The sequence below is a fragment of the Tupaia chinensis genome, unplaced genomic scaffold (assembly GCF_000334495.1).
Source record: "Tupaia chinensis unplaced genomic scaffold, TupChi_1.0 Scaffold000429_1, whole genome shotgun sequence".
Taxonomy (NCBI): Eukaryota; Metazoa; Chordata; class Mammalia; order Scandentia; family Tupaiidae; genus Tupaia; species Tupaia belangeri.
This window is the reverse complement of record NW_006159934.1, coordinates 912,373-923,619: the sequence shown is the minus strand read 5'-3', so window position 1 is coordinate 923,619 and position 11,247 is coordinate 912,373. Positions and strand designations below refer to the sequence as shown.

General features: G+C 54.5%; 1 protein-coding gene across 1 annotated transcript in view; it reads right to left on the bottom strand.

The window, feature by feature from the left end:
• The window catches only part of LOC102481850 (elastin), a 26,551-nt gene extending 15,317 nt beyond the window's left edge, over nt 1-11,234 (bottom strand). Inside the window, exons 1-4 of the mRNA XM_006155027.2 lie at nt 11,076-11,234; nt 4,100-4,150; nt 2,337-2,366; nt 1,835-1,867 (exon numbers count right to left, since the gene is read on the bottom strand). Coding sequence (XP_006155089.1) covers nt 1,835-1,867; nt 2,337-2,366; nt 4,100-4,150; nt 11,076-11,157 — 196 coding nt within the window. The 5' untranslated portion in view covers nt 11,158-11,234. The remainder of the gene's footprint in view (nt 1-1,834; nt 1,868-2,336; nt 2,367-4,099; nt 4,151-11,075) is intronic.
• Nucleotides 11,235-11,247: the final 13 nt, after the last annotated feature.

Here is an 11,247-nt window from a genome sequence, read left to right as displayed (position 1 = left end):
TTTTTTTTTTATTGGAGAGATTTTTGCTATAGGGCGCATGTGCTCTCCAGAGGGACAGAGAGATAGAAAGCGAGAAGTCACCCCCGAGGGGGGATGACCATGCCGCAATCCCTTCTCCTCCATTCTCCTCTCAGGATCTTGGGCACGTACGCATACGTTCCCGGTGTGAGTTTAAGCCACCGGGTCTGGGACACGATCCACAGTCGACCACATGGGAGTCCAGAGACATAGCCATTACACCAACTGCTGGTCTCCAGAGGAGGTCTTTATAGCCCTGAGTCCTGTGGCTGAAAGAGGACCTCAGGGAGGTCATGGAAGCCAGTCCCCTACCCGGTGACTGTACCTCTCCATCAGAAAGCAATGTCCTGGCTTTCCTTTTGTTCTACTCCCTTACCAGAGCTGGAAGTTCTTTCCGAAGTCTAACCTAATCTTTCATTAATAAAAGCTTTGCTTTAGCAAAACATTCATCCTGGGGCTCTGTATGCAGTCTTCTCGGTCTTCTCTCCAGTGTCTAACCATAACTGTCCTGTGTCGATCTACACTTTCCCTAGCTTTACAGTCACATTGGCCACATCGGGGGTCTCCTGGCCTAGGTGCTGCCCCACCTGCACATCTTTGATCATCCAGCCCTTCTCTGGGTTCCCCCTACCACCAAAGGCCCTGTTGAGCTCTCTTCCCACTCCAGGAAGACAGGATGCAGGTTCTGGCAGCGATAAGCAGGAAGCCCAAGGTCTTCTGGTCTCAGAGACCCCCAGACTCCTGAAACCCCCTGTTCTCTACCTCCCTCGCCTGGCCCTAGCCCTGGTTTCACAACTCAGATGGACTTTTAGCAAAAGAATCTGGGTCTCACAGATTCATTTGTGCTTGAATCATCGACCGGCAGGATTTCGTAAGAGCTGTTGGACATCCAAACAGTGTCCTAGAACCTTGGGTTTCAGAGCCAGGGTGACATAGCGAGGGTGGGGGGGTGCCAAGACCACATGTGGACTGTCTCACATGGAGGGGGTCCTAAATCTGGACAGAGACGTCATTTCCTTCACCTGTACCGTCTCTGCCATTGATACTTGGAGGCATCCCCTCTCTCCTCCCTAGGGTGAGTTTTCCGGAATGAGAGTGGGCCCTGGTGGGAGATCCAGACCCATGGGTGAGGCCAGGATAGACCCAGTCACACCTTCTTACTGGAAAACGCCGTGGTCTGGACACAGCTGGAAGGGGCCTGCGACCAGGAAGGGAACTCCTCTGGGGCTAGGATCAGTGCTTGGCCTGGGCTAGGGGTCAGCGCTTGGCCTGAGGCCACTACTGAGGCTCATCTGGAGTCTAGGGTCAGGCTTCAGCCTAGAGTTAAGGTCAGAGCTTGGTACGAGGTTAGGGTTCAGCCTGGGACCACTGGTCAGTCTGGGGTCAGAATAAGGGGTCAGATTGGCATCAAGGTCAGGCTGCCTGGGGTCTTAGATTGGGTTTAGGTAGGGCTTGGCAGGGGACTTTTCGTACAGAGCCCAGGGCCTGCCGTGTGCACCTTTGCCTTCAGCCCCAGTGCTGTTTCTGAGACCCAGCGCAGAGGGGAGTCTCTGGGCTGTTTGCACGTAGGCACTCCCAGGCAGGTGTTAGACTACCTCATAAAGGAAGGACATTGAGCCACCTCCGCTCCTGTCCCTGGAAGTCCTGGGATTTGGCCTGGGCTTGCCGATACCTGGGGACTGTGGCTGCCCACACCTTTCTCCTCCTGCCTCTTGGCTCCTGTGCCCGGCTCCCAGCTCTGCAGGTTCTTTTCTCCCTGGCCCCTGTGCCCTCTCTCAGTGCTCTGAGACCTCGGGCCTCTGCTGGCTGGTCTTACCTGGCTTGGGCGGCTTTCCTCCAGGCCCCAGTGCTGCAGAGGGAAGAGATGGTCATGAGTGGGGGGCGTCCCAGACCACTTGTCCTACTATTTACTACCCCTCCCCGGGCAGGGTGAGAGAGAACATTGGGCTAGCACATTGCCCAGGTCCTAAGAGAGTCTTCCTGCCCTGACTTGTGGTTTAGACTCTCTGGGCCCCAGGTTCTCAGCCTCAGAAGGGATCATTGCTACCCACTCAGTCGGCTCAGCAGGGATGGTATTGAAGATCAAAGGATATATGAAAGAAGACAGAAGCCACTCAGGAAAGAGCTCAGGGAGAGGCTCAGGGTGCAGACAGGGTCTGGCTTTCAGACAGGTCTCTTCCTCTGAACCCTCAGTCTGCAAAACGAGGGAGCCCTTGATACCTGGGTTTTCTGGAGTTCTCAGGGTTGAAGGTGATGAATGTGCCTAAGGTGACACCCAGACCCTTCAGGGAGGAACCAGGTTTGGTTTCTACACTCACCTCCTCCGCCTAGGCCTCCAAGTCCAGCCCCTGTGTTAAGAGACAGGAAAGAGAGAACCATTAGTACCCCTGTCAGCCAAGCCGCCCTCCACTCCCACTCAGATCTGTCCCTGCCTAGCTGCATGTCCTTGGGCAAGTCAGAACCGCCTGAGCCTCGGGGTCCTAGTCTGTTTCACTGGGCCAACGGTCCTGTACCCATTTGTGCTGGGAGAGCTGCCCCTGTGTCAGTTCTGAACACTCAAATATTGGGTTGGAAAAGTCGTTATGTATTTTTCTAGGCAAAAATGTGTCATGACTTTCCCAATGACCCAATACTTGTTAAGGATTAAAAACATGATTTTTGTAGGCAGGCCAGCAGGTGGCATAGTGGTTAAGGCACTGGATCCCACGTGGCCAACTTCATGGTTCAAGATTTGGAACCAGCAGCTTAAAAAACATGCCAGGTGCATGTGTGTGCATGCCCAAAATCCTGAGAGGAGAATGGAGGAGAAGAGATTGTGGTATGGCCATCCTCCCTGTGGGATGATTTTACTTTCTCTCTTTGTCTCTCTCTGGCAAGTACACTCATCCTATGGCAAAAAATCTAAAAAAAAGGAAAGAAAGAAAAATATTATTTTGGGATGACCTTGTAAGCTAGTGGTTAAGGAAGCTGGATCCCACATGGCCAACTGTGGTTTGAATCTGGGCCCCAGCAACTTGAAGAATACCCTGGGTACGTATGTGTGCATGCCCCAAATCCTGACCAGATGGAGAAACAGAGGAGAAGAGACTCGGGCATGACCACATCCCATTGGGGGGGATGCTTTTTCCCCAACTCCTGTCTCTCTGTATCTCTCTGGTGAGCACACGTACTCAGACAATTAAAAAACAAAAAGAAATATTACTTCTGCTTTGAAAAATCTACTTGAAAACATTATGCTTTTTATTATTTTTTTTTATAAGTCAAAAGAAAAAAGTTGGGCCAGCAGGTGGTGTGGTGGTTAAGGTGCTGAATCCCACATGGCCAACTCCATGGCTCGAGTCCCAAACCCAGGGGCTTGAAAATCATGCTGGGTGTATGTGCTCAACATCCTGAGTGGAGAACGGGAGAAGGGAGTGCAGGGCAGCCATCCTCCCAGGGGGGTGACTTCCCTCTCTCTCCATGGAGCTTATGCACCTTATGGCAAAAATTTTAAAAACTCCAATTGGCCTACAATTCTGCTCATTTTCTTTGGTGGGGGAGACGTTCCCAGTCTCCACTTGCACATAGTCTTTGCTCTTACATTATTTTTACTTCAGAACCACTTCACCATAAGGAATGATAGCACATTCGTATTTTTCAGAGCTGCCTAATGTTTCACAGTCACTTCATCATGCCATCCAGTCGAGTGGGGTTCTTATTTTACTGTCTATATATTTGCAAATAACACTCCCAGGAGCCTTGTTGCAGAATATTTTTTTCTTTTTCTTTTTAACGATTGCCTTTGATAGAATTCCCAAGAGTCAGACTAATGGTTCAAGACTGGAGGCCTTCAAAGGGCGAGAATGCATGAAGGTGCTCACCATCCGACAGCCTCAAAAGTTTGTGTTTCATCTTTCAAAAAGTCACTCCGTAATAGCTGCAGAACCATGCCATGCTAAGTGCACTTTTAAGCGGGCATAACTTGGGATATTCAGTGCAAGGTATGTCACCGCTCTTGCTTGCTGCAGCGTCAAATGCGCATGTCTTACGAACAGTACCATAATCTGCCATTCCTGGGCGTGTGGACGTTTATGTACATTACCTGGATAATAGACTCCTCCGGGAACCGCACCAGGAACAGCCCCTGGGACCCCTGCAAGGAAGAAGGTAGAGTTCTGCATTAGCTGGGACTGAGAAGGACGCAGTCACAGTGAAGACGACATTGCCTGTCTACAAAGCAATCTCTGTTCACTCCTGTTCCTCAGAAAGGCCTTGTGAGGTTGGAACACAGGGATTACGATCACCATTTTGATAGGGGAAATCGGGCTCAGAGAGTTTAAGGAACATGCCTGGGGACACACAGCTGGGAAGAGTCGGAGTCTAGACTTGAACTCAGGCCGCTCTTTGCAGTTACCTGGTTCTCCTTGGAGGAGGTAGTCTGTGGCAGGGAAAGGTCTGGTTGCCTTTTAGAGGGCAGCTGCCTTCCTCCCGCCTGAGCTGAGCGTAGGGGCAGGGCCCGAGTAGGGGAGGGTAGGCTGGGCTACAGCAGCGAGCAGTCAGGAAGTGGAGCTGCTGCCAGCCAAGACGCAGCCATTCCCACACTGATAGGATGGCGTGAGGTCAGCGTCCTCAGCCGCTGGGCAACTGCGCTTGGGTGGGGTTCTGGCCATCCCACATGGGGCTGTCTTAGGAGGCGCCGGGGCTGGAGGGCAACGCCATCAATGAGCAGAATGAAGGAAAAATGAATTCACTGCCCTGACAAGATCGGGAGTTCAGCCCCTAAGGACCAGTGATGCTCTCACTGGGGAACACGGGGATGCTGGCCCCAGACCCAGGCCCGAGTCGTTGTCATGAAAACAGACCAGGTCCCAAAGGGGCTGTGGCTCCACCACAGGCTGTCCCCAACCTTCATGAACCAGCTTGCCAATGCCATGGTATAGTCCCAACCCCCGCTGAAAGGAGTGGGAGACTCATGGGGCATGGGCGAGGGTGGAGGACGGTCTTGGGCAGCTCTTCAGCATGTCCAGGGAGGCCTCATGGCCAGACGTCTGGCCTCCATGGCCTGGCGACGCTGCGCAGCTGGGCTTGCCTGCTCCACGGTCCTGTCAGCTTCAGCTGCAGCCCTGCTGGGTCAAGGCCGCCCTGTGCCAAAGCCATGGCGCCATCCTCTCCCAGGGCTTGTGGCCCCCCAGGGGGCTGCAGTCCAGGCTTGGAGCGTGTGAGCAATCTGGACAAGGCCTCGAGGGCCCGGAGCGGTGGCCCTGGGGGCTGGGCCTGCTGGGAAGGAGCATTTCGGTCTGTCATCAGCTGCCAGGAGCACACATGGCCGCGTGGGCCTTTGATGCCTTCCCGGCTCCGGCCTCCAGCTCCCAACGCTCTCCCGTGTGTCTTCTCTCTGCGGCCTTCCTCCTTCCTGCTCCTCTTTCTCTCCCTCTCCCTCTTTCCTCTTCCCTGCTCTCTGGCTGCAGGGTGGACTGGTAGGAGAAGCCAGGACTCAGCATAGACACCCCCTGGTTTCTAATTCTGGATTTGCTGCTGCCCATCTGTGGACGTTGGGCAAGTCGCTTAGCCTCTTTGGGCCTTGATTTTCTTTTTTGCAACTTGGGATCGATACCTGCTGCCTTGCAAGATTGCTGCGGATCGTCAAAGGGTTCAAGGAAACAGTCTTGTCCTGTCTGGGACCTGGCACACAATAATTGTTCAAAAAAAGAGTGGATGGTGCTGCTCTGTCTTCCCACATCACTACGTCACCCATGGCTGAGGGCCAGGTATACAGCAGGTGCTCGGTAGAGGACGAGTGGACGCGGTGAAGAGGAGGCAGAGAGGCGGCCATGGGTCTGTGTCGGACCTGGTTCATCCTCAGCTGCCCTTGGGGTCTCCCTGCCTCAGGCTTGCCTGAACCCTGATATCGTCTTTCCTGGGGTTCTGCTCTCCCACGCTCTGTGGCCACCCCTTTCCGGAGCAAGACTTCCTCTCTCCCAAGCTCTCATCTCCCCACTCTCCACCCCCATGATTCAGATTCCCAATAGCATTTGCCAAACTCCACGCCTGAACTGTGGGACAGCCTGGGAAGCTCAAGATTTTGAGCCCCAGTTCACACCGAGGAAATGGAGAAGCCTTACCGGGTGCAAAGGATCTTTCAAGTGCAGGAAAGGTGAGAATGAAACATGACAGCAGTGCTAAAGGGACTTTGGAAAGTAGCTTCCTCCTCATTCCCACTTCTGCTCCCTGGCACGTGCCATTCCTCTTGCCAGGAATGTTTTTCCCTCGCCTCTGCCCAAGTCCTACCCATCCCCCCAGGCTGAGCTCACATTCCCCCTCACCCTCCTCCAGCCCTGGCCCGCCCTGCCTGTGCTGCTCTGCTGGCCCAAAGCAGTTGGCCTGGAGCACACTTGTCTTGTTTCATGTGGGTTTGGCTTGTTCCACCGACTAGCCCAGGGTGGAAATTGTCTCTTGCATCTTAGAATCATGATCCTAGACTCTCAGGGATCATAACAGCCTTCTGGCCTGGCAGGAACTCCTACAGACATCCTTTGTGTTTCTGCTTGCATACCTCTCGTGACAGCAAGATCACCACCTCTCCCCTCTCAGCTGCCTGAGGCTCAGCTCAGCTCGGAGGGGACTTGCAGAGAAGGCCCCTCCCATTGAGGTAGAAAGAGCTCCTCTGTCTCTCCAGTCCTCACCAGAGCCCCACAGACTGAGGCTCACTTCTCATCTACCTGACAGACCCACAGACATTGACCTTTCTCTCAAGTTCTAACCCAGACGTCACTTCTGCTGTGAAGGCTTCCTGGATTTCTTGGGACTCCTCCAGGCCACTCCTTCCCCCGTCCTGTCTGCCTCGTCCTTCACTGCACATCTGTTTATGTATCAGCTGCCCCCTGCTAGGCAGAAAATGGCATGTGTAGCAAGAGGAGAATTAAATCCTGGGATTCTGCATTCATACAAGGATCAACCAGCCCACATTAGCAAATTCTGTCTGAATAAGAGAATTTTAACAATGAACGTCCCTACTGTCTCTTAGTTAATGCATTTTCTTTCTTTTTTTTTTTTTTTTTTTTTGGCTGATGTTACATTGCTGGAGCCTCCCACTGATCTTAGCAGACACTTTACGCAGGACCGTTTCTCCCCATTTTACAGCCGGGGAAACTGAGAGGCAGCAAGATGAAGTTGCTGGCCTGGGACCTGCACTGACCCCGGCACACACAGCATATTCTGCCGGGGCCTGAGCTCCAGGTTCAAAGACCTGGGAGAAGTCCGTCTGGGAGTGAGCAGCAGGCCAGCAGGCCTTGGCAGGGGGCTTTGCCAAGCCAAAGTCCAAGGGGACAAGCCTGGGGAGCAGATAAGACCACACGAAGCTGTTTGTTGTTTGCATGGAGAAGGCTGCCAAGGGTTTTTCAAAAACAATCTGTCCTTCAGTGGCTGACTCTGTCCCCTGCCACATGGGGGCATGTTTGCCTCCTGCTGATGCCCCAGCAGTGGGATCTACCTCTAAACCAGAGCTTTACAGCCCTGGCAGCTCATCAATCACCTGGGAGTGCTAAAAACAACCTCCATGCCCAATGCTCCTGCCCCTCCCCGACTAAATCCTGCAGGGATTCTAGGGTGGAAACCTGGCAGCAGAATTGTCCCAAGTTCCCAGAGGACCTCTTGTACATAGTTAAGGTTGAAAACCCTTGTTCTAAACCATCTTCAATTCTGAAATAAGAAAAAACAAGCCGATAATAGAATACCTGGTTTATTTTCTCACACTTGCTCTTGAAATGGTGTGGTCCCTGGGGCAGCTGGTTCTTCCGGGGAAGTTCTTGTGAGGTTGCATGGGCAGCACGGGGCCTTGGAGCCAGGGAGCCCCAGGAGTGACACCTCTTTGGTGGGATGCTGTGCTCCCCCAGGACAGCCAGGTGGGTGGCTGTGTGTGCCTGAGACCCTGCAGCTGCCGGATCTGTCCAGACTCTGGACAGCTGTGCACAGACGCCAGAAGACCTCATCAATTCACATGCCTCAGGGCAGAGCTGAGACCCATCCTCGAGAAGAACAAGGCTAGCTGTGCATTTAAGGGTGTCTCTGAGGATACAGGAGTTTATTCTGCCCTGGGGATGCTTGTCTTAAAGAACTCAGCCCCAGGCCTGCCCCATCCCCTCACCTTTGGACCCAGGGTAGAGAGCTGGTTGATACCAGCCTCAGGGAATGCCTTAGCCTGCCTGAGCCTCCGTTTCCACATTTTAAAAGTGAAGCTGATAATACCCAACTCTCAGGGCTCCTGTGACCATCAGCTGTCATGCTCTACAGAGAGCAGCTCTGGGAGGGAGGGTGGGCAGGTGTTTGGGGACCACATCTCGGTGGGGGGGGGAGGGTTAAGTATGGGCTTGCCACCCCGATTGGCCCTGCCTAGGGTGCCCAAGTCCTTTAGCCTTGTCCAGCTTTTTTTTTTTTTTTTTTTTTTTTTTTTTTGGCTGATGTTACATTGCTGGAGCCTCCCACTGATCTTAGCAGACACTTTACGCAGGACCGTTTCTCCCCATTTTACAGCCGGGGAAACTGAGAGGCAGCAAGATGAAGTTGCTGGCCTGGGACCTGCACTGACCCCGGCACACACAGCATATTCTGCCGGGGCCTGAGCTCCAGGTTCAAAGACCTGGGAGAAGTCCGTCTGGGAGTGAGCAGCAGGCCAGCAGGCCTTGGCAGGGGGCTTTGCCAAGCCAAAGTCCAAGGGGACAAGCCTGGGGAGCAGATAAGACCACACGAAGCTGTTTGTTGTTTGCATGGAGAAGGCTGCCAAGGGTTTTTCAAAAACAATCTGTCCTTCAGTGGCTGACTCTGTCCCCTGCCACATGGGGGCATGTTTGCCTCCTGCTGATGCCCCAGCAGTGGGATCTACCTCTAAACCAGAGCTTTACAGCCCTGGCAGCTCATCAATCACCTGGGAGTGCTAAAAACAACCTCCATGCCCAATGCTCCTGCCCCTCCCCGACTAAATCCTGCAGGGATTCTAGGGTGGAAACCTGGCAGCAGAATTGTCCCAAGTTCCCAGAGGACCTCTTGTACATAGTTAAGGTTGAAAACCCTTGTTCTAAACCATCTTCAATTCTGAAATAAGAAAAAACAAGCCGATAATAGAATACCTGGTTTATTTTCTCACACTTGCTCTTGAAATGGTGTGGTCCCTGGGGCAGCTGGTTCTTCCGGGGAAGTTCTTGTGAGGTTGCATGGGCAGCACGGGGCCTTGGAGCCAGGGAGCCCCAGGAGTGACACCTCTTTGGTGGGATGCTGTGCTCCCCCAGGACAGCCAGGTGGGTGGCTGTGTGTGCCTGAGACCCTGCAGCTGCCGGATCTGTCCAGACTCTGGACAGCTGTGCACAGACGCCAGAAGACCTCATCAATTCACATGCCTCAGGGCAGAGCTGAGACCCATCCTCGAGAAGAACAAGGCTAGCTGTGCATTTAAGGGTGTCTCTGAGGATACAGGAGTTTATTCTGCCCTGGGGATGCTTGTCTTAAAGAACTCAGCCCCAGGCCTGCCCCATCCCCTCACCTTTGGACCCAGGGTAGAGAGCTGGTTGATACCAGCCTCAGGGAATGCCTTAGCCTGCCTGAGCCTCCGTTTCCACATTTTAAAAGTGAAGCTGATAATACCCAACTCTCAGGGCTCCTGTGACCATCAGCTGTCATGCTCTACAGAGAGCAGCTCTGGGAGGGAGGGTGGGCAGGTGTTTGGGGACCACATCTCGGTGGGGGGGGGAGGGTTAAGTATGGGCTTGCCACCCCGATTGGCCCTGCCTAGGGTGCCCAAGTCCTTTAGCCTTGTCCAGGGTCAGCAGCAGTCCCCACACAGGATGCTCCGGCTCCCAGCAGCGGGCCCAGCCAGTCAATGGGACGGAAACAGCTGCCGCGCCTACCTATTCCCCGACTCCAGCCCTGAGGACGGGTCCTGCTCCTCCCTGTCTGGTTCTCACGGCAAGGAGAGATCTGGTTGTCCATGGCCCGTGGGAGTCAAGTGGCTCTGCGCCTGCACCTCTCTTCCCATGGCCAGATGCACCTTCAGTCCCTCCCGACCCCTGCATGGCCTTAAGGGGCCCTCAAATTCAGTAGCCAGTTGTGCCGGGTCAGAGCACACGCCAGGTGGTCCAGTGATACCCTAAGGTCTCCTCCAGCAGTGCTCCCTCTGCCAGGAGACGGATACCTCCCCACCTCCCCAGTTTGCCTTTTCTCCACTGTGTTCTCTGTCTCACACACACACAGGCATGCACGTACACACATGCACACAGTCAGTCACCTGGATGGTGACACCAACTCTCCCACGTGCAGACCTGTCACGTGCTGCCTTTTGCAAGTCTGCAACCATTAACAGGCGCTTAGACGTACCCCATAGGCATAACCTGTCTGGGGATGAACCTGTGAATGGACATTCTTACCCTCCCAGAAAGTCTCTCCCCCAGTGATGCACCCGGGCGTATGTGCACCTACACAATAGCACGCGACACGTTTGTTCATGCACACACATGCGCATTCTCGAGAGTCCAGCCCTCCTGGGACTGAACACAGGGACAGAACACAGCTGCAGCTTACCGGCTGCTACCCACAGTCTTAGCTCTGACCTTCCTTGGAGGGCGATCTGCCTGCCAAGGGCCAGGGAACGCGGCTCTCTGTGATTGCTGGTCTCCAGCCCAGGCCCCCAGCTCCCGGGGTCACATGCACACCCAGTCTGCTCTACAGGTGCCGCTGCCAGCTGCCAATGACCGCAGACCAATGGGGCCTGGGTAGGGCCTTCCCTGGTGTGCTCCGATGACCCCCCGAGAGCACCTGTCAGAGCAGGACCCCCTCAGCCCTCCCAGGGCAGCGGAGCCTGGATGTAGGTTGGGCCATCGTGAGTCATGGGCATCTGTTTGACAGGTTTCTCCTCAGCATGGGGCTGGCTCCTGGGAGGATCCAGTGGCCCAGGGGCTCTTGCAGGGGACCCCGGAGGACTTGGGGGTGCAGGGCTCCCTCTCACCTGCCAGACCCCCTCTCGTAAGTCCAGACACCTGGAGGGAGGGCCATGGGCTCAGGCTGCCCCAGGATGAGGGGCCAGGGTTCCTTACCTCCAGGCTTCGAGGGGTGGAGGATGGACAGAAGGAGCAGCAGGACTCCAGGCCGCGGGGTTGCCGCTGTCAGACCCGCCATCTCGGGGAGAAATGCCCCAGCCTGTTCTCCGCGCCTCGTTTTATCCCCAAAGCGTAATTGCTGCCTCGTCGGCTGGGCTGCAGGGAAGGA